This window comes from Apis mellifera, linkage group LG5 (assembly GCF_003254395.2).
Source record: "Apis mellifera strain DH4 linkage group LG5, Amel_HAv3.1, whole genome shotgun sequence".
In the NCBI taxonomy this organism is placed as follows: Eukaryota; Metazoa; Arthropoda; class Insecta; order Hymenoptera; family Apidae; genus Apis; species Apis mellifera.
In genome coordinates, this window is record NC_037642.1 from 11,635,601 (window position 1) to 11,659,560 (window position 23,960).

The following is a 23,960-nucleotide window of genomic DNA, read 5'->3' on the forward strand; positions in this document are numbered from 1 at the left end:
GTTCGGACAAAGGCTCGTTAGGAGAGGATACGCATAAATGTTTGACAACGCGATAGAAAGCAAAGAGAGTAGGGCACTCGATAGGAGGAGGAGTGCGTATCCTTTACCGAGGGGCGCGCGGTATGCGCATAGCTCGCATACCGACCCTTCCTCGCGCGGTATGTTATAATTAGCGCGGCCTGCACGCAACATTGATATGTCCACGAGCTTCCAAATACTTCCTTAACGAGATAGCTTCGTAAACAACGGGCTAAGTGGCCTCGCGTGCCTCCCAGATCCGATTTCCCACCCTCGAAATCGTATCACTTTTTTCCAAGCTTTGTTCCATCGTTAAAATTCCAACTAACTGTGTGTGTACGTTATTCTCGATCATTCTCGAAGGGAATAAAAAATGAATAAGGAAGAGAAGAGAATTGAATTGGAATTTCTCTCTCTCTCTCTCTCTCTGTTTCAGCAAGTTAACGAGTGGTGTATCGCGAAGGAATCTTGCTTAATTTATAGACGAGATCACAGATTCGGCGGATCTCGATCGAAAGGGGACGATTAATCAAGCAGCCACGCACAAGTTGGCGCGGATCTTCCGTTACATCGACTCGGGTGGGAGGGGATGGATGTCGCGGCGGTTATCAATTATTCGCCGATAAAGCTGCCATCCAGAAGCCGTTGCTCCACCTGCATCCCCTCAGACACCGATTCAAATTTATCGACACGCTATAATTACTTGCCACGTAAGTTAATCCTCATTAGGCGGATCCTTCTTCGCCAATATATATATATATATATATATATATATATATATATATATATATATATATGTGTGTGTGTGATATAATTCGAGAATTATAATAATGCGACCTTTCGACCTCTCGACCTTTGACCGTCGAGGTGGAAAAAAACAAAAGAAGAAGAAAAAGAACGAGGCTGTTAAAAATTCCACGCTCTCGAAAATTCATAGAAGCGAAAATTTATTCGACCGTGTGTGGGATATCGAAAAGGGAAAAAAAAAAGGAAAATTCCAAATCATAGTGCTTTAACTGCGTTTTCAAAGGAAACTTCTTCTTTCTTTGATCCTTGAATAACCGAACAACCGATTTTCGATCCGATTTTTATTAACGATTCCGCGTGTCGAAAAATTGGTATGGAAAAATTATTAACATATTTAAATCGAGTTTGATCCTTCTTTGATCCTCGACCAACGATTCGCGTGTCATTGGAGTTGTTGATTGAAAGAAGAAGAAGAAGAAAATAGGCACGATCTCGCCGAATCGAAAAATTATTAACGAGGCGTATTTAAATCGAGTTTGATCCTTCTTGAATAACCGATTTTCGATCCGATTTTTATTAACGATCCGCGTGTCATTGGAGTTGTTGATTGAAAGAAGAAAAAGAAGAAACTAGGCACGAATCGAAAAATTATTAACGAGGCGTGTTTAAATCGAGTTTAAACTTCTTTGATTCTTGAATAACCGATTTTCGATCCGATTTTTATTACCGATTCGCGTGTCATCGGTATCTAAAAATTTCATGGAGTTGTTGATTGAAAGAATGAAAGAAAAAAATATATTAAAGCACAAATTGAAAAATTATTAACGAGGCATATTTAAATCGAGTTTGATCCTCGACCAACGGAACAATCCATTTTCGATTCGATTTTTATTAACATTCGCGTGTTATTGGAGTTGTTGATTGAAAGAAGAAGAAGAAATTAGGCACGAATTTCGCTGAATCGAAAAATTATTAAGGAATATTTAAATCGAGTTTGATCCTTCTTTGATCCTCGACCAACGGAATAACGATTTTCGATCCGATTTTTATTAACGATTCCGCGTATCGAAAAATTGATATCGAAAAATTTTATGGAGTTGTTGATTGAAAGAAAGAAGAAGAAAAGATACTAGGCACGAATCTCGCCGAATAGAAAAATTATTAAAACGTATTTAAATTGAGTTTAACCTTCTTCGATCCTCGACTAACCGAATAACGATTTTCGATCCGATTTTTATTAACGATTCCGCATGTCGAAAAATTGGTGTCGAAAAATTTTATGGAGTTGTTGATTGAAAGAAAGAAGAAGAAAAAATACTAAGCACGAATCGAAAAATTATTAACAAGGTGTATTTAAATCAAATTTGATTCTTCTTTGATCCTCGACCAACGGAATAACCGATTTTCGATTCGATTTTTATTAACATTTGCGTGTCATTGGAGTTATTGATTGAAAGAAGAAGAAGAAAAGATATTAGGCACGAATCGAAAAATTACGAGGCGTATTTAAATCAAATTTGATCCTCGACCAACAAAACAATCGATTTTCGATTCGATTTTTATTAACATTCGCGTGTCATTAGAGTTGTCGATTGAAAGAAAGAAAGAAGAAAATATACTAAGACACGAATCGAAAAATTATTAACGAAGCGTATTTAAATCGAGTTTAACCTTCTTCGATCCTCGATCCCAACGGAACAACCGATTTTCGATCCGATTTTTATCAACGATTCCACGTGTCATTGGAGTTGTTGATTGAAAGAAGAAAAAGAATAAGAAACTAGGCACAAATCATGCCGAAAAATTATTAATGAGGCGTATTTAAATCGAGTTTAACCTTCTTCGATCCTCGATCAACGGAACAACCGATTTTCGATCCGATTTTTATCAACGATTCGCGTGTCATTAGAGTTGTCGATTGAAAGAAGAAAAGATACCAAGGCACGAATCGAAAAATTATTAACGAGGCGTGTTTAAATCGAGCCTCACGGTTCGTTACCGTGAGAATCACGAGCGAGTAATCGATCGAGATAATTGTCAATTAAGAAGGAATCCCGTTTCGAGGGAGGAAAATATCTTTCACCGCTCCTTCTATTCGACCTATTGTCGCCCGCCGAGTTATTCCTCTCCTCATCTTCGACTCCTTCGGCGAGGAAAAAAATTATCCCCAACATTTTATAAATTCATCCTCCTTCAATTTTCAGCCTCATTAAGTTTAACAAAAAATTACAGATACACGATCGAGCGGGATAATTGTCAATTAAAAAACGATTTTATATTCCATCGATCCCCGCCCGAGGCGAAACGATGGGCAGACTTTTAATTAATAACCGTTTCAATTAAGAGGCGTCTGCTCGGCGACATCGACGAGTAAGCAACGCTCGTGAAATTTCTCGACAGAAAAGAAGACAAGGAAGAAAGGAAAGAAGAGTTTCGAAGCTTTTACCAGGCCAACTCGGAATGCAGAAAGGAATTCGTAGTCGAGGCAACGAACAGTTTACACGTACAGTTTAATAACGCGAGCTTTGTATCTCGTGAAAGAGTAACCGTATCAGTCCTCTTTTCCTTAAGAAAGGAATCAGAAAGAAAGGAATTAATTGATCCACTCACGTGTACAACGGTACCCCGGCCTCGTCCCTGAACCAAAACACCATGTGAAGGGTGTCCTCTCCCGGCGGGGTGATGTCGCATGGTAACTCGGCCGACTTCCCCTCCACCACGCTGATATTGACCAATGGCACTGCAATCAGAACGTCGACGGAACACTCGTTACTCTTAAAAGAAACTTACAAAACTCCAAGCATCCCCTCGAGGGGCTATTTCGAAACGAAACGAAAAGATTCCATTCGATTCGGTCCGCCGCTTCCGTGATCGAAACACAAGAATCGAGGCATGGACGACTTGGATCGAGAGAGAGAAGGAGAGGGAGGATGGAAGCCGTGAAAATATCCGTTTATCGACCGTCTTGGAAACGTTCGGGGAGGATTAGCGCGCTCCTTATTATTTATTTCCACCCGCCCTTCGGGTATAAATATCGCTTAGGGGCGGCTGTTTACCATATAAACGCCCCACGCCACTCATTTGAATTCTCCAGTTTTTCCAGCTTGTAACGAGCTCGGGGGTTGTGCACGCGCAACAGCGGTTGGAGGCAACCCGTCGGGGGACCATCCAGGTAGTTACTTTCCGCCGTTGAAAGCAAGATCCTTCCCGGATTCGTTATAATTTCATGCGCGTATTTCGCGGCCTTGCTCGCGATTTAACGTTCGCCGCTTTTACCATCGTGTGTATCTATGTGTGTTTGTGTGCGTTTGTGTGCGTGTTTATGGGTAGGTGCACGATGGAATTTTTCATAAGCGTCACGCTTCCTCCTCCGCGTAATTAGATTAGGCGAGCGTCGGTGCGAACGCAACATCGTTCGTTCCTTCCTACGCGAAATTAAGCGTAAGTAAAAAAAGAGTAAGAAAGAATTGGAATTGGAATTTTTGGATTAGTTGTTTGGGGATTTTATTTTCGAGGGGCAGTTTAAGGGGGCAGTTTCGATGGATACACGGGGCGGTTTAAATAGAGAGTAGAAGCCTCGAAAGCCGTTTCGATTAATGGAATTCCGCAACACGGCCGCAATTAACCCTCAAAGACCCGAGGCGAAACGTCGAGCGGCGTGGTAATGGGGGAGCGCGGCCCGTGTCGCGCATTCGAAACGCGTTTAATGGATTCGTTACGTTACGAGTCGACGAGAAGACGTCGAAATCATCGAATCGTTGTAATATTCCGTCCATACATTCGTTCTATTTCTTTTCGCCCGCCTTTAAAACGAATTTCATCGAATGTAGCGAGTTGATCGATCGATCGATCGAGCGCCGTAGCCAAAAATCTCGTGTTCGATTAAAATGGCCGCGAATTCCATCAAACGTGGTTGCCAAAAATCTCTTTCTCGATTAAAAATTCGATTTTCAATTAAAATAGCCGCGAATTCCATCGAGCGAAGTGAGTTGATCGATCGATCGATCAATCGATCGAGAACGGTTGCCAAAAATTTCTTTTTCAATTAAAATGGCCAAGAATTCTATCGAGCACGGTTGCCAAAAATCTCTTTTTCAATTAATATAGTTGCGAATTCCATCGAGCGAAGCGGATCGAATGATCGATCGATCGATCGATCGAGTGTGGTTGCCAAAAATCTCATGTTCCATTAAAATGGTCGTGAATTCCATCGAGCACGGTTGCCAAAAATCTCTTTCTCGATTAAAATGGCCGCAAATTCAATCGAGTGCTATTGCCAAAAATCTCTTTCTCGATTGATCGATCGATCGATCAACTCACTTCCTTCGATGGAATTCGCGATAGTTTTAATCGAGAAAAAGATTTTTAGTAACCGCGCTCGATGGAATTCGTGGTCATTTTAATTGAAAAAACAATTTTTGGCAACTACTCTCGATTGATCGATTGACACTTCATTCGATGGAATTCACGATAGTTTTAATCGAGATAGTTTTAATTGAATGCGGTTGTCAAAAATCTCTTCTTCGATTAAAATGGCCGCGAATTCCATCGAATAAAGTGAGTCGATCGATCAATCGATCGAGAATGGTTGTCAAAAATCTCATGTTCCATTAAAATAGTCGCGAATTCGATCGAGCAGGGTTGCCAAAAATCTCTTTCTCGATTAAAACGGCCGCGAATTCGATCGAGCGCGGTTGCCAAAAATCTCGTGCTCGACTGCGTCGAAAATAAACGCGCTCTTCTCCTTATTAGAGTTTTGGACCGCGTCGTAACTGGAAGACGAAGAGTTTGCCAAGTCACGGGAGATGCGAAAAAAGGCGAAACTTATCCAAACTTATCCATTCATCGATCATTGCCGGACAAGCATCTTCATAAATCTTGACTTTCGTTTCAATATCCGCTCAAATTCCGCCTAACCGAGTAACGAGACATTCTCTAAAAATTCGTCAAACTCCTCCTCAATATAAAATCCTCTGCAATCGACACGAGTCTCTTTCTCTATTAAAATGACCGCGAATTCCATCGAATTGCCAAAAATCTCGTGAATTCGTGAATCGAACGAAGTGAATCGAACGATCGATCGATCGATCGATCAAGAACGGTTTCCAAAAATCTCGTGTTTTATTAAAATTGCCGCGAATTCTATCGAGTACGGTTGCCAAAAATCTCTTTTTCAATTAAAATAGCCGCGAATTTCATCGAGCGAAACGAATTGAATGATCGATCGATCGATCGATCGAACAGTTGCCAAAAATCTCTTTTTCCATTAAAATGGCCGCGAATTCTATCGAACGCGGTTACCAAAAATCTCTTTCTCGATTAAAACTATCGCGAATTTCATCGAACGAAGTGAGTCAATCGATCGATCGATCAATCGATCGAGAACGGTTGCCAAAAATCTCTTTTTCGATTAAAACGGCTGCGAATTTCATCGAGCACGATTGCCAAAAATCTCTTTTTCGATTAAAACTATTGCGAATTCCATCGAGCACGATTGCCAAAAATCTCTTTTTCATTTAAAATAGCCGCGAATTCCATCGAACGAAACGGACCGAATGATCGATCGATCGATCGATCGAGAGCAATTTCCAAAAATCTCGTGTTCTATTAAAATGGTCGCGAATTCTATCGAGTACGATTGCCAAAAATCTCTTTTTCAATTAAAATAGCCGCGAATTTCATCGAACACAGCGGATCGAACGATCGATCGAGTGCGGTTGCCAAAAATTTCGTGTTCCATTAAAATGACCATGAATTCCATCGAACACGATTGCCAAAAATCTCTTTTTTAATTAAAATAGCCGCGAATTTCATCGAACACAGCGGATCGAACGATCGATCGATCGATCGATCGAGAGCGGTTGCCAAAAATCTCTTTCTCGATAAAAACTATCGCGAATTCCATCGAACGCGATTGCCAAAAATCTCTTTCTCGATTAAAATAACCGCAAATTCCATCGAACGAAGTGAGACGAACGATCGATCGATCAATCGATCGAGAGCAATTTCCAAAAACCTCGTGTTCTATTAAAATGGCCGCGAATTCTATTGAACACGATTGCCAAAAATCTCTTTCTCGATTAAAACTATCGCGAATTCCATTGAGCGAAGCGGATCGATCGAGAATGATTGCCAAAAATCTCTTTCTCAATTAAAACAATCGCGAATTCCATCGAACGAAGTGAGTCAATCGATCGAGCGACTTTCACTCTCCTCGGACGAGCGGACGTAACATTATCAAAAACTTTCGAGACGAGTCAAGTTTGTCCAATTGACCGAGGCGTGGAGAAGCAGCGGAAGTTGGGAGTAAGGGGCATTTGTCGAGCTCGGATACGCGTTGCAAGATCGATGATCGGGGCGCGAGACGGAAGGAAAGGGAGCCTCCTCTGCACGAGTCTCAGTCGTTGTCGAGGGGAGTCACAACGAAGGGATAATGGGGTTCGTTTTAACAAGGCAAACGTTACGATTGTCAAAGAGGGGTCTGTCTTGCTCGCAAATTAACTCGAGTCGGAGGACCGGTTGTTAGCCGCTATTATGCCGGCAATTCGTGCTCTGGGCGAGCGATGAGTCCGTTATTTACCGTCTCTCTTTGCCGAACTGTTCCTATATTCCGTCTCGATTAATTCCAATCTCGCGTTGCTCGAAAAATGATGAATTATAAAATCATCAAAATCCGCTCGATTCAACGACACACGTTCGATATCGCGTCTTTATTGTACGAGCTCGAGTTGAACTCGATCGATTCGAAGCTGCGTAAGAACGAGGAGGAGCAGGATGAGAGAAGCAGGTTCGTAGAGACTTGTCTTGGGGGGAGATTTGGCGGAATAGGAAGGGAGAGGGGGAGGGTCTCTTTGAAATTTCGCCTTGTCCTAGCTAGATGGAGAAGAATAGGAGGAGGGGCTTTACGCTTTATTGCGTATTTACATATTTTCACCGAATCCCCTCGACGTTTCATAAAATTCAACGTCTTTATAAGGGGTCGGCGATGTTCCCAGGACGCTTCGTCGACACTTTATACCTTTGAATTTCTGCGACAAAGATTTCTCCTTCCCCTCCCTCAGAGTCGAGTGTTAGCCGGGTGTCGAGCGAATCGGAGATCCCTCGAGAGGAGAGGAATAGCCACTTTCCTTCGAAATTTAAATTTTATCGCCCCGAAACCGGGGATCGAATAATTGCCGTTGAAAAATCCCGTCGAATTTTTCACCTTTCCTTCCTTTCCACGAACGTGGACAAAGTTTTCGCGAGATACCAACTTTCCAAATATAAAAACTACTCCTTCGTTTATCTCGAGTTAACACTTCCAACATCCCCCATGAAATAAAAAAATAATTCAAAAAGGGGAAGAATTCTTATCCAAAGTCCCTCTCAGATTCGAACCAACTTTACCATCGATCGATAAACTTTAATTATATATCCATTGCGAGTATCGAATTACTTCGAAGAATTCGAGAAAGATTGGTAATTTTGGAAATTCGAGGAGGCTGTCGGGGACGTGACGGTGTTGCAGGCTGTGCAGTTGCATTGTGCAAAGCCGCGAGACACTGAGTTACGAGGCACGGAAGGGAGGTCGCGGCCACTTCCGGTTGTAATGCAGTTTGCGCAACAATGGGAGCCACAATAGGCCAACGGAGGCCCACGTAACGTCGCCCTCCCTTCGGAGACGTTGCCTTTTGACCGGGGATCAAAGCGTTTCACCCCCTCCTCCCCCCCCTGCCATTATCATGCCGCCTTGCAACCGGCCCTTCCGACCAGATCGGCCGGATTTACGGGCTTTAATGAAATTTCCTCCTCCGCCGCCGCCGCCATCGGTTACTCGAAAACTTTTAAACTGCCTGCCTCGAGAAACAGCGCCACCGCAACTGGTAATTCTGTTTGGAGGATGGATCCGTTTTTTTTTTTTCGAAACGAGGCAATTACGAGGCCGAGGATAGAGAATTTAATGAACTTGAACGAGAATTGTTCAGGAGCAAAGTTTCACCGATTCACGGATATCACGGTGATCCCCCCCCCCCCTTTCCCTTCAAACGATGATCGTTTGAATACCGAGGACCGGGTAGGTGATCAGAATTTCAAACGAGATCTCTGTTTAAAGTATGCTTAATCAACGTACTTTCGTCGAGAAGTTTGATCGTTGCTCGTTAACCAACGTATTATAGGCGTTTTTCCTCCCCCCCCCCTCCCGAGCTCATTGCCATTGGCGAGGAGGCCAATCGGATCGAGTATCGAAGTTGAGGGAAAAAAGCACGAGTCGAAAAGTTGGTCGATTTAGACGGGCGCGAGAGAAAAAAAGAGAGGATGTTTGTTTGTATTTTTCGCTCGCGGCGAAGAATCCAAAGTGGAATCAGTGGCGAGGACTTTGGCCGACAGCGTGAAATTGAATTAATCCCGAATTAAGAAACTGCGAGGATAGCCGCGAGACCGAGTCGGGACCGATGGCAATGTTCTTCGAAAACTTTGGACAATCTTCTCTGGTAAACTCTGGCCTGGTTATTCCCCCGTCGTGTCGAGGAATGATGATATCCCGGACGAAAATTCGAATTCGTTATTAATTTTACAAAGATAAGGTTGCGTTTCTATGAAAAATTTCCACGAATCCATCCAGCCTCGACATCCCCTCCCTTCCGCGCCGCGTATCTCGAACGAAAGCAATTACCCGATCCTCGATTATGGATATTTGCTGGTCGCGTCAATACCGTCACTTAACAAGCAAATATCGAGGCCGAGGCGAGCTAGATAGCGGACCGAATCCACCCATCAATGGGCCACTACAACGTGGAAATCTGGCGTGCGACAATGGCCGACCGGTTACCGCTTCGAATCCCTCCTCCTCTTCCTCCTCCTCGTGCGGAATCCCCGTTTGCCCGTTTCCACGCGCTTGATAACAGAAACCATCGATTTAACAGCTTCCCGCTGTGTTTCCCCCGTTTACGGACTTGTAAAATTATTAGCCAATTTCACTCCGACCGGTCGGATCCGGAGAGAATAATTAACGCAACGACGTCGTGAAATTCGACGAGCGAGATCCAGCGAAACAAAATGGGACGGAAAACAATGGATCCGTAAATCCGGGCTGGGGAGACTGGCCGATCGATTTCATCCATTGGAATCAACGCGACGCGATTATCTACTTTTCGCCCCGGCCACCGAACGACAGCGCCATCTATTCTCGTTCTTCGTTTTTCGACGAGAGGAGGAAAGAAGCAAGCGCGGGAATAATCGAGCGTGTTCCTCTTTCCCCCCTCCCCGATAATTAATTCCATCGTCGGCGATAACGTCGCGATTCATTTCGGACGGGACGCGAAATCTCTCTCTTTCTCTCTCTCTGTCTCGCGACTTGTCCCGCTCCGATATTCCTGACACGTCACGTCACGGTTTCTATCCGCGCCTATACGTGCACTCGGCTCGCCGTTCCCATAAATTAATACGACCGTTTAAACGGTCCGTCAACCGTGCGAGCGAGGCGCGAAAGCGCCTCTCCCACCTCGTGAAATTTTATCCTTCGCCAACCGAACGACTCTCGCTTTACGCGTTCTACGAATACATCGAATATATACTCTTTTCACGTTTCTCAAATATCGATCATCGACATTTTGTCTCGAGTCTTTTCTCTCGTCCTTCTTTAATTAATTCAACACGACCACGACAGAGGTCGACGCACACAGGCCGTTTTCGTTCCCCCCACCACGACCGATCGTAATCTCCAACTGGCGAGTCCGTTTGACCGTCCTCGTTCGAGCCTGTTATTTGTAAACACGGTGCCGCGGAGGGGGAAGGTGGCACGAGTCGCGACAAAAAAGCGTTCCATCGGAAAGTGAAACGACGCGGAAACGAGTCGGCTCGTGGCTACTCGATGGATGGATGGATAGTTGGCGAATAGGCGGGAAAAATAGAGCGGTGAAAGGTGGAGAGCGAGAGAGAGAGAGAGAGAAGCGTAGATTGGCAGGTGGATGCGGAAATGGGGCCGTTTGTTGGACGGAGAGGAGGAATTAAGGGGGGGAGGCGCGAATAATCCGCTCGTCCCCGTCCATTCATAAACAGGAACGGTTCTGGATCGACGCGTTTTCCTTCCCTCCCTTTTCAAGAACGCTTCTCGATAATTTGCCCGTGACGTAACACGATCGATCAGACGGAACGAGCTCGAGCTCTAGGAAACTAATTTTCCCGATATGAATCGAATGGACGGAATCGGAACGGGCAAAAAGTTCATCAGCGAGCCGGGGAAACGGGTTTTTGATCGATCGATGAGAGAATTCGATTAGAAAACGAGGGGAGGGAATGAATTTTCGTTCCGCTGAAAAAGATGTTTGCGACATGATCGACCGATTACCATTCATCGAGAATTTAAATCTTCTCTGTCTGAACGCGTCTTAACGAGACTCGAAACTGAAGGAGTCATGATAGACGGTTTTAAGAACTCGATACAAAATTTTATTCACTTTTGAATAAAAATCGAAGTGTTTTACTATCAGGTAGCATAGAAAAGGCTGAGACTGCGTATATGCCTTACACCTCGCGTTATCCCTCCCCTCCCCCTCGTTCGTTCGAATTACGAAATGGATTCGAGGCTCGTCCTTTTTTTCTTCTTTTGCGGCCGACGTCGAAAACTAATTTAAAAAATGGATTCGGTATTTTTCTCACTCGCGAACAAAGGGTTGCGCTTCTCGTTACGAATTCAAACCGGGGCCTCGGTATTATACGAAATCTCTCGGAGAGATCCGTCGAGAGATTCGTATAATTTTCCCAAACTCTTGGAACGGCGGGGTATTCGAGTGGCGCTCGAGAGAAAGAAAGGAGGCCGCGGAGTCCACGTTAGACTGTATTTGCGTAAAGTCCAAGACGAAATGCAATTAATCTCGTTTCTTGGACAGCGAAATGGCGGTCCCCCTTTTTTTTTCCCCACATTGTGGCGCGCGTTTCGAATAATTCGAAGACGTCGTTTATCGAACCAGCCTCGGTCATTAACGCCTAGGGAAACGCTGTTCCTTCCCTTTGAATATTTATATACAGCGCTATCAACGCGTACCACGACTCTATTCGTCATCCCTTATCGGAGACTCTCGAGCTACAGCGTTTTGCCCCCGTCAGCGAATTCTGAAAACGTGTGTAAATCGGAAACGTTCGACGAATAATTAATCCCGATTCGTCGTATCGATAAGTACAATATATATATATAACGGAAGGGAAGGGCAAAAAGACGTTCGTTAAGCCGAAAACGATTGCCGCTAATTTCCACCGGCAAGAAATCTCCTAATGCTTTCAACGTGCTCCCCGTTCGAAATTCCCCTTCTTGCCTCGAGATCTAAATCGAGAACTTTGAAATTTCGTAAAGCACCTTTATCAGAGAGCCAATTACACCGTAGATGCGAGAAACTGGAACGTTGGCGAGATCGAATCGCGCGGCACGTTCGAATTTGCCGCCCGTAATCTGGTAACTTTTCTCGCGCATGCGCACCGCCCGATATCCATCCGTGCGCGATAAAATCGCACTGAGAAGCAACTTTTCTCGCGCATGCGCACCGCCCGATATCCATCCGTGCGCGATAAAATCGCACTGAGAAGCAACTTTTCTCGCGCATGCGCACCGCCCGATATCCATCCGTGCGCGATAAAATCGCACTGAGAGAAGCAACTTTTCTCGCGCATGCGCACCGCTCGATATCTATCCCTATGTACTAAATCGTATCGAGAGAAGCATTTTTCTCGCGCATGCGCATCGCTCGATATCCATCTATACGCGATAAAATCGCACCGAGAGAAGCAACTTTTCTCGCGCATGCGCACCGCTCGATATTCATTCGTGCGCGATAAAATCGCATCGAGAGGAGCAACTTTTCTCGCGCATGCGCACCGCCCGATATCCATCCGTACGCGATAAAATCGCACCGAGAGAAGCAACTTTTCTCGCGCATGCGCACCGCCCGATATCCATCTATACATGATAAAATCGTATCGAGAGAAGCAACTTTTCTCGCGCATGCGCACCGCCCGATATCTATCCCTACGTACTAAATCGTATCGAGAGAAGCATTTTTCTCGCGCATGCGCATCGCTCGATATCCATCCGTACGTACTAAATCGCACTGAGAGAAGCAACTTTTCTCGCGCATGCGCACCGCCCGATATCCATCCGTGCGCGATAAAATCGCACTGAGAGAAGCAACTTTTCTCACGCATGCGCATCACCCAATATCCATCTATACGCGATAAAATCGTACTGAGAGAAGCAATTTTTCTCGCGCATGCGCACCGCCCGATATCCATCCGTACGTACTAAATCGTATCGAGAGAAGCAACTTTTCTCGCACATGCGCACCGCCCGATATTCATCCGTACGTACGATTTAGTAGAAGCAATTTCTGGGGGATAATCGAGTTACACGTAACATTTAGAGAAAAGCTAGCCTAAAAACGCGAGATGAAAGATCGTTTCTCCTATTTTTCTCCTGTTTATCGAGATGCAAAGTTTACGTACATGGAAGAGAGAGAGAAATGGAGGGAAATGGGACGCGTAGCGAAAGTAAGGGAGGTTGGAGACAAAGTTGGAACAAGCGGAGCGGGTTGAAATCGAATGAAGTTTCGGCCAGACTTGGTGGAGTGAAAAATTGCGGGAGCAACTTTCACAATGCTCCCGGGCCCATTAAACGGCTCAACAAGTACGATTCCCGTTTTGCTTTCGCGAAGGATACAGAAGGAAGAGAGGAGTGGACGCGGCACATCGTTCTCTTCCCTCTCCTTTTACCTTAAGCGACGTGAATTCCAATGGAATTCCACTTTCTTTCTTTAATTAATCGAAGGGAGAGAATCAAGGTTGATCAACTTCCTCGAATAGTCCATCGATCTCTCTCTTCTCGAGAAAAATCGCGTTTTCCAGGCAAACCTGGCTCGATCGAAGGAATCCATTCTTTGCTCGATCGAGAAAAACAATGCAAAAATATTCCCACGACAAATCCATTGTTTCTTTCTTCCAAATCCTCGTGGAAGAAAGTGGAAACAGATTGCATTGTTGTCTCGAGATTCTCTTTTATAAAATAAAAAATTATACAAGCCAGTTTCTTTTTAACCAAGAAACAGTAACAAGTTCGACACGAATTAATTTAACTCGAAGGGAAGGGATTCTAATTGCGCTCTATTCGAGGATTAAACATATATATATAGAAAAATCGAGCAACTTTTCTCCTTCCAAAAAGAAGGAAAAGAAAGGAAAAGAAAGTTAAGCTCGCTCCGCGGAGGAAAAAGCTCTCGTTCGTAATATTTTTCCACGGGCCTAGTTCCGCTCCAATAGTCTAATTCGGTTTCGCTCCTTTCTCTCTTTCCCTCGAATCGAAAACTTTCGAGAGAAGGAACGTGACGGAAAACTCTCGCGTTTCTATTCCTTTCTTCTCGAGGAAAGCCTCTCCTTTCACGAAGAAGCCCGCTTTCGTATCCCATCCGCGTCCGCGCGCACACTCCTTCCCCCCCCCCCCTAATTATTTATCAACCCGCTTTTGGAACTACAGATCTCTTCCATTTCCCTATATTTGTTTCCTCTTTCTCTCTCTCCCGAGCATATATTATATAACCGTAATGGAGAGAGAAATTTCGTAATAACCCTCGTCAGTGGAAGCAAGCAGATCCAAGATGGCGTAAATTTTCGAATTGAACACTTTCCAACTTCCATCTCTTGCTAACAATAACGTCCTCGTATTTGTGTTCTCTTTAAAAGATCTTTAAAAGGATAGAGGTGGACCTTCGAAATTAAGAGACGTAAGGAGGGAAAGAGAGGGGGATGGAAAATGGGTTACATTTCTCTTGGAGGGCGCGAGTTACGGGATAGAAGCGAAATTCCGCGGAAACGAGAGGCAGCTCGAACGTTAATTACGGTATCGTTCGGTTCGATCGAGGTCCTCGCGTCCTCGTATCTTTCGGGGAGGGGGGGGGTGGGGGGCGCTATTGGCGCGGGGGAAATGATGGTCGATGTTTTCCCGTTCGTCCGATCGCAAACGATTGCCGTCCGCCTACGTAAATTGAAAGCGTTCGACGAACCGCGACGTTTATCCTTCCTCGTTTCGAGATGGAAGCGAAATTTTCTGTCTCTTTATATGCGTGTGTGTGTGGAGGAGGAGGTCCGATTCGGCTTAAGGAAACGGTAGTTGGACGGAGTAGTTTCTCGCGGACCGTGGCTTAAAGGGATCGGAGGGAGGGAAGGTTCCGCGGATGGCGGCTCCTTGATCCCCTGAAATCCAGGAAAAAGTCCCCGCAGAGCCATAACTTTTATCCTCGGATCGCACTTTCCTACTTTTCGGATCCGATCCCGAGATACACCGGTGCCGACCACTCTACTTACGTTCGTTAACGTCCGGTCAAAGGACGTGTTCCTTCCCTTTCTTCCTTTTCCTCTCCTGTTTTTGTTGTATCCGAGGCGAGGATCAAATCTCATCGAATTCGTCTGGAGGAGTAAAGTCTACGTATACGGGAATTAATTCGACGATTCTTCTTTCTTCTTCTTTTTTGTTACATCAAGAATTAAATCTTATGGAATTGTTGGTCGAGTAAATAAGATTCGATTTATTTATTCTACGTATACACGAATTAATTATATCTTCGACGATTCTTCTTCCTTCTCTTTTTGTTACATCCAAGGCAAGGATCAAATCTTATCGAATCTGAGGAGTAAAGTCTGCATATACGGGAATTAATTCCACGATTCTTCTTTCTTCTTTTTTGTTACATCCAAGGCAAGAATTAAAGGTATAAATAAGATTCGATGAATTTATTTATTCTATAAATATACGAATTAATTAATTAATACATCTTTGACGATTCTTCTTCCTTCTATTTTTGTTACATCCAAGACAAGAATTAAATCTATAAATAAGATTCGATGAATTTATTGTACATATATAGGAATTAATTATATCTTCGACGATTCTTCTTCCTTCTCTTCTCTTTTTGTTATATCCAAAGCAAAGATCAAATTTCATTGAATCTAAGAAGTAAATTCTACATATACAAGAATTAATTCGACGATTCTTCTTTCTTCTTCTTTTTTGTTACATCCAAGGTAAGAATTAAAGGTATAAATAAGATTCGATGGATTTATTTATTCTATAAATATACGAAATAATTATATCTTTGACGATTCTTCTTCCTTCTCTTTTTGTTACATCCAAGGCAAGGATCGAATCTGAGAAATAAATTCTACATATACGGGAATTAATTCGACGATTCTTTTTTCTTCTTCTTTTTGTTACATCTAAAGTAAGAATTAAAGGTATAAATAAGATTCGATGGATTTATTTATTCTATAAATATACGAAATAATTATATCTTTGACTGATTCTTCTTCCTTCTCTTTTTGTTATATCCAAGGCAAAGATCAAATCTCATCGAATCTAAGGAGTAAATTCTACATATACAAGAATTAATTCCACGATTCTTCTTTCTTCTTCTTTTTGTTACATCCAAGACAAGAATTAAATCTATAAATAAGATTCGATGGATTTATTTATTCTATAAATATACGAATTAATTATATCTTCAACGATTCTTCTTCCTTCTATTTTTGTTACATCCAAGACAAGAATTAAATCTATAAATAAGATTCGATGAATTTATTGTACATATATAGGAATTAATTATATCTTCGACGATTCTTCTTCCTTCTCTTCTCTTTTTGTTACATCCAAGGCAAGGATCAAATCTTATCGAATTCGTCTGACGAGTAAATTCTACATATACAGGAATTAATTTCATCTCCTCGAGTTCGACGATTCTTCCTCCTCCTTCCTCTTTTTGTTAGATCCAAGGCAAGAATTAAATCTTATCGAATTGTTGGTCGAATAAATAAGATTCGATGGATTTATTTATTCTATATTCGTATACACGAATTAATTACATCTTCGACGATTCTTCTTCCTTCTCCTTTTTGTTGTATCCAAGGCAAGGATCAAATCTCATCGAATTGTCCATATGACGAGTAAATTTTACATATACAAGAATTAATTTCATCTCCTCGAGTTCGACGATTCTTCTTTCTTCTTCTTTTTGTTACATCCAAAGCAAGAATTAAATCTATAAATAAGATTCGATGAATTTATTTTACATATATAGGAATTAATTATATCTTCGACGATTCTTCTTTCTTCTTCTTTTTGTTACATCCAAGGCAAGAATTAAATCTTATCGAATTCATCTGACGAGTAAATAAGATTCGATTTATTTATTCTACATATTACATATTCTTCATATTTTACATATTTATTTATTCTATTTCTTCCTCCTCCTTTTTGTTATATCCAAGGCAAGGATCAAATCATATCGAATTATTCGTGTGACGAATAAATTCTAAAACATATACACGAATTAATTACATCTTCGACGATTCTTCTTCCTTTTCTTTTTATTACATCCAAGGCAAGGATCAAATCTCATCGAATCTAAGGAGTAAAGTCTACATATACGTGAATTAATTCGACGATTCTTCTTCCTTCTTCTTTTTTGTTACATCCAAGGTAAGAATTAAAGGTATAAATAAGATTCGATGGATTTATTTATTCTATAAATATACGAAATAATTATATCTTTGACGATTTTTCTTCCTTCTCTTTTTGTTATTCCTTTTGTTATCCAAGCCAAGAATTAAATCTTATCGAATTGTTGGTCGAGTAAATAAATAAATAATTCGATTTATTTATTCTATGTATATAAGAATTAATTACATTTCTAACGATTCTTCCTTCCCCTTTTTATTGTATCCAAGGCAAGAATTAAATCTCATCGAATTGTCCATCTGACGAGTAAATTTTATATATACACGAATTAATTCGACGATTCTTCTTCCTCCCCCTTTTTGTTATATTCAAGGCAAGGATCAAATCTTATCGAATTGTCCATCTGATGAGTAAATTCTACATATACATGAATTAATTACATTTTCGATGATTCTTCTTCCTCTCCCTTTTTGTTAATAATAAATAAGATTCGATTTATTTATTCTACATATACACTGAATTAATTTCATTTTCTCGAGTTCGACGATTCTTCTTCCTTCTCCTTTTTGTTGTATCCAAGGCAAGAATTAAATCTTATCGAATTCATTTGACGAGTAAATAAAATTCGATTTATTTATTCTACATATTACATATTCTACATATTTTACATATTTATTTATTCTACAGGAATTAATTACATCTCCTCTCTTCTTCTTCCTCCCTTTTTCTTATATCCAAAGCAAGAATTAAATCTTATCGAATTGTTAGTCTGACGAATAAATAAGATTCGATTTATTTATTTTACATATTACATATTCTACATATTTATTTATTCTACAGGAATTAATTAACATCTTCTCTCTTCTTCTTCTTCCTCCTTTTTGTTATATCGAAGGCAAGAATTAAATCTTATCGAATTGTTCGTCTAACGAGTGAATAAGATTCGATGAATTTATTTATTCTATATGTACAGGAATTAATTTCATTTTCTCGAGTTTGATGATTCTTCTTCCTCCCTCTTTTTGTTGTATCCAGGGCAAGGATCAAATCTTATCGAATTGTTTGTGTGACGAATAAATAAGATTCGATGGATTTATTTATTCTACATATACAAGAATTAATTTTATTTTCTCGAGTTCGATGATTCTTCTTCCTTCTCCTTTTTGTTATATCCAAGGCAAGGATCAAATCTTATCGAATTGTCCATCTGATGAGTAAATTCTGCATATACATGAATTAATTACATTTTTGATGATTCTTCTTTTCTCTTTCTTTTCGTTATATCCAAGGTAAGAATTAAATCTTATCGAATTGTGAGTCGAGTAAATAAGATTCGATGGATTTACTATACGTATATAGAAATTAATTACATCTCCTTTCTTCTTCTTCCTCCCCCTTTTTCTTATATCCAAAGCAAGAATTAAATCTTATCGAATTGTTCGTCTGATGAATGAATAAGATTCAATTTATTTATTTTACAGGAATTAATTATGTCTCCTCGAGTATCGACGATTCTTCTTCTTCCTCTCTCTTTTTGTTATAGGCAAGAATTAAATCTTATCGAATTGTTGTCGTCTGACGAGTGAATAAGATTCGATTTATTTATTCTACATATACAAGAATTAATTACACTTCCTCGAGTTCGACTATTCTTCTTTCTCCCTCTTTTTGTTATAGGCAAGAATTAAATCTTATCGAATTGTTCGTCTGATGAATAAATTCTACTTATGCACGAATTAATTTCATTTTCGATGATTCTTCTTCCTCCCCCTTTTTGTTGTATCCAAGACAAGGATCAAATCTTATCGAATTGTTCGTCTGACAAGTAAATAAGATTCGATTTATTTATTCTACATATACAGGAATTAATTATATCTCCTCTCTTCTTCCTTCTCTTCTTCTTCTTCTTCTTCCTCCTCCTTTTTGTTGTATCCAAGGCAAGGATCAAATCTTATCGAATTGTCTGACGAGTGGATAAGATTCGATGAATTTATTTATTCTACAAATACACGAATTAATTACATCTCTGACAATTCTTCTTTCTTTTTTTTGTTATATCCAAGGCAAGGATCAAATCTTATCGAATTGTTCATCTGACGAATAAATAAGATGGATTTATTTATTCTATATATACACTTATCCAAGACAAGAATTAAATCTTATCAAATTGTTCGTCTGACGAGTGAATAAGATAGATTTATTTATTCTACAAATACACTTATCCAAGACAAGAATTAAATCTTATCAAATTGTTGGTCGAGTAAATAAGATTCGATGGATTTATTCTACATATACACGAATTAATTACATCTTCGACGATTCTTCTTCTTTCTCCTTTTTGTTATATCCAAGACAAGAATTAAATCTTATCAAATTGTTCGTTTGACGAATAAATAAGATTCGATGGATTTATTTTAAGTATACACTCGAGTCAGACGAGGAGGAACGGAGGATATATAGGGTGTGCCAAAATTAACGCAAGATTTGAATTAAATATAAAACTAATATAAAACTCTCACGTCGGTCAAACTGTTCTTTTTTCAGACGTGCCAATAAATGGCGGCAAATTCAAACTTTGTTTCTAATATTTCCAATTATAGCATCTTTCAGCCAAATTTCTAACGAAACAAGCTTTCCAAAACTCTTCCAAAATTCTCCATTCTATTTATGTATCCTCCGATTCCCAAAAATTTTTTTTTTCTCGACTGGGATAATATAGGGTGTGCCAAAATTAACGCAAGATTTGATTTAAATGTAAAACTCTTAACTCGGTCAAACTGTTCTTTTTTCAGACGTGCCAATAAATAGCGACAAATTCAAACTTTTGTTTCCAATATTTCCAATTACGCAGCCTTCAGCCAAATTTCTAACGAAACAAAACTTTCCAAAACTCTTCCAAAATTCTCCAAAATTCTATCTGCGTATCCTCCGCTCTCAAAAATTCCCAAAAATTTTTTTTTCTCGACGGGGATAATATAGAGTGTGCCAAAATTAACGCAAGATTTAAATTAAATATAAAACTAATATAAAATTGTTCCTTTTTCAGGCTTACCAACAACTTGACGCGAGAATGGCGGCAAATTCAAACTTTTGTTTCCAATATTTCCAATTATGCAGCCTTCAGCCAAATTTCTAACGAAACAAAACTTTCCAAAACTCTTCCAAAATTCTCCAAAATTCTATCTGCGTATCCTCCGCTCTCAAAAATTCCCAAAAATTTTTTTTTCTCGACGGGGATAATATAGGGTGTGCCAAAATTAACGCAAGATTTGAATTAAATATAAAACTAATATAAAATTGTTCTTTTTTCAGGCTTGCCAACAACTTGACGCGAGAACGGCGGCAAATTCAAACCTTTATTTCCAATATCTCCAATTACAACATCTTTCAACCAAATTTCTAACCAAACAAAACTTTCCAAAATTCTCCAAAACACTCTATCTGCGTATCCTCTCTATCCGCTCTCGATCCCCAAAAATTTTTCTTTCCTCTCGAAAAATATTCCCCGACACGCGTATTACACGTATACACCATTACGCGGGTACACGTTTCAACGATTGTTCAAACAATCGCGCGCTCAGTTTCCTACATGATTGCCGCGTGTCGCTATTACGCGGGACAACCGTACACCTCGTATCCCCTCGTATTGCTGACAAACACGATCGATTTTCGTCCGCCTAATTTCCCCCACTACATACAACTATATACATATAAAATACAAGATATCCGTTGAAAAAGCAATTAAGAACCAGCGGTCGTTAATTCAGCATGAATCTGAGTTAAAAACGTCGAAAGTTTGACCTCCATTGTTCCATACATTCCTGCTGTATTTCAACGAAACGTCTATATATATATATATATATATATATATATATATATATATACATCGTTAAAATATAATTCTTAGCGAGAAAACGGAACAAGTCGATATCCCTAGCCCAGAGGATATACAAGGAAGTACACTTAGAGCGTCGTACGAATCTTACCGCAGGGGTCGAGTTTCCGATTTCGCAATGGCCGAACGATGTCGCGTCGCGATATTTCTCTCTCTCTCACAAGAGAGAGAGATCCGAATAATTAGACACGATTGGAAGAAAACGATCGTGCTCGTCGCCTAGCTAACTGAGATAATCGATCCTCCCTCGATTCGAGACTATATATATATATATATATATACGTATATATACGTTCCTCGAGTTTATTTTAGGAAACGACGTTGACTGACTCGAGTGACGTCTCAAACTTTCTGCAAGAAAATTATTAAATGTTTACGGTAGATACGGCGGATATTTCCGAGGAGGAATGGCGAGAGTCGCAAGATCAACAGACGTAGAGGGGGGGAAGGGAAAGGTAAGTTGGCGCGCTTTATTTTAACGGAAAATAAGCGAAATAAGCTTCTTCTCGATGGGGGAATTCAACAAAAAGTTTCGCGGTAAAGAGAGAGAGAGATATATATATATACGACACATCCGCGCGATGGTTTGTTTACTTAAGCCACGCTTAAGATAAGCGCTCTCTCTCTCTCTCCAACTAGAGAGATCTTCGATATCTGACCCTATTTTCGTATTCGTTTCGAAAGGAGAAGAGAAAGAAAGAAAGATATTAATCGATTCATCTTTTCGTTACGTTTGATCCACGTAAAATATGTGAAAATTATAATTGCTCGGTTTACTCTTTCGATAATTCCTGTGAATCATCCAATCGAGGGAAAAGAAAAACACGTGGAATCGAACAGGTCATTATCCACTTCTCGATTCAATATTATCGGAATATCCATTATTATCGCGCGATTAAGTAAGAAAGAAGAAGAAATATACACCGAGCGAACGATTCCGCATATCCGGAACGGGATAATTACCGATCGAGCCGAGCCGTGTTTCACGCGTTATTAAACAACGAAATATTATTAGAGGCGATAGACAACAAAGCGCATTTACGTAATCCCCTCCTCTCCCTTCTGTAAAGAATGGAATAGAATTGAAAGAGCAATTAACCGCGCTTCGATGACGGATTATCCGCGAACTCGACGCGAGAGAGAAGGAGAGATTCTCCCTTTTTTTCTTTCCTCGTCGTTCAAGTTCCCTCAAGTAAACCGAGTGTAGTCGCAGAGCGAGCTATTCCGATGCTCGAAGGAGGAGGGGGGAGTAGAAAAAAATGGAGGGCGAACGGTTGTGCGGTGTGCGTCAACCGGGTCTCGCCTTAATGCTCGTAACGTGTTCCGGTGAAGCGGGCCGAGCATCGTGTAAAATACGATGAGACGAGGCTCGTATCTGGCGCTCGATACCTGCGCCTGTGTGGCGGGCGGCCTACAACGTACGTGTACGTGTACGGCACACACAACCGTGCGCTTTATCTCTGTCTCTGTCTCTGTCTCTCTCTCGGTCGGTTGCCAGGCAAAAACCAGCCCCGGCAAAGCGAAACGATCGCGCTTCAAAAATCAAAGCGACCAACAGATTCAACTTTCCCTTTTGAATCGAAATACCCCGAAATAAACTTTTCTTCCTGCGCTCCTCTTCGCTTCGTCCACTTGTTATATGTTTCTCGTTTCTCCTCGGTTCGTTTTATTCTCTTTTCTTGCTATTTCTTTGGATTTTAATTTTAAAGCAGGAGAGGGAATATAAGAGGCGTATCGTCGAATCTCGCGCGGTTATCTCGGGTGATTAATGATCGGAGGTGGCAAGGAGGAGAGGCAAACAGTCGATACTCGGTACTTCGTTAGGAATGACAATTTTCTTTCCTCCTTCGTCGCAACGGCGAGCGTCCTTTTATTCGAGGAAACACTTCGAGTTTTGATAACGGATGAATCGTGTGTATTCATCTTCGCGCGATCACGTGCTTCGAGATCCGGAACCGGATTCCAATTTTCTTCAAATGGTGATTACGAATTTTATCTTCTCGTATATATATTTGCTTCGTACGAAAAATATTTACGTCGAACATTCGAGATTACGTAAGATTCTAATTTTTATATACGAATCTTCTCGCGTTGAATCGAGCGAAATGAGGATTCGAAATATTTTTAGTTTCGTACGAAAAATATTTATACACGACGCGTTTGATATTCGAAATTCGAACGGATTCTTTATATATAATATAATAATTTTCAAATACGTATTAGAATTATACGATTAAGAATTTTATCTTCTCGCGTGCGAGATTGAAACAAGGATTCGAAATATCTTTAGTTTCGTACGAAAAATATTTATATCGCGTTCGATCCTCGAAATTCGAAATTACGTCGAAGAACGGATTCTGATTTTCAAATACGATTACAAATTTTATCTTCTCGCGTGAAGAAAATTCGAATCGAAAGTGAAACGAGGATTCAAAGTATCATTTGTTTCGTACGAAAAATATTTACGTCGATCCTCGAAATTCGAGATTACGTCGTAGAAGAACAGATTCTAATTTTCAAATAATTTTATGAATTTTATCTTTTATCTAGTTTGATCGAGAATGGAGGATTCGAAATATCATTTGTTTCGTAGGAAAAATATTTACGTCGAAATTCGAGATTACGTCAAAGAATATAAGATTCTAATTTTTATATACGAATTTTTATATATATTTTTATATACGAATCTTCTCACGTCGAATCGAGTTAAATGAGAATTCGAAATATTTTTAGTTTCGAAAAATATTTACATACGTCGCGTTTGATATTCGAAATTTGAACGGATTCTTATATAATATAATAATTTTCAAAAACGTATTAGAATTATACGAT

At 40.6% G+C, this 23,960-nt stretch overlaps 1 protein-coding gene across 2 annotated transcripts in view; it reads right to left on the reverse strand.

The window, feature by feature from the left end:
- Window positions 1-23,960, reverse strand: part of LOC411116 (nephrin) — a 235,484-nt gene that overhangs the window by 142,729 nt on the left and 68,795 nt on the right. The window contains exons 1-2 of one of the 2 annotated variants that reach the window (XM_026441040.1): window positions 15,088-15,107; window positions 3,376-3,505 (exon numbers count right to left, since the gene is read on the reverse strand). In XM_026441040.1, the coding sequence (XP_026296825.1) occupies window positions 3,376-3,419 (44 nt within the window). In that variant the 5' untranslated portion in view covers window positions 3,420-3,505; window positions 15,088-15,107. Of the gene's footprint in view, window positions 1-3,375; window positions 3,506-15,087; window positions 15,108-23,960 lie in introns of those variants that run through there. The other variant, XM_026441039.1, reaches the window with a different exon arrangement.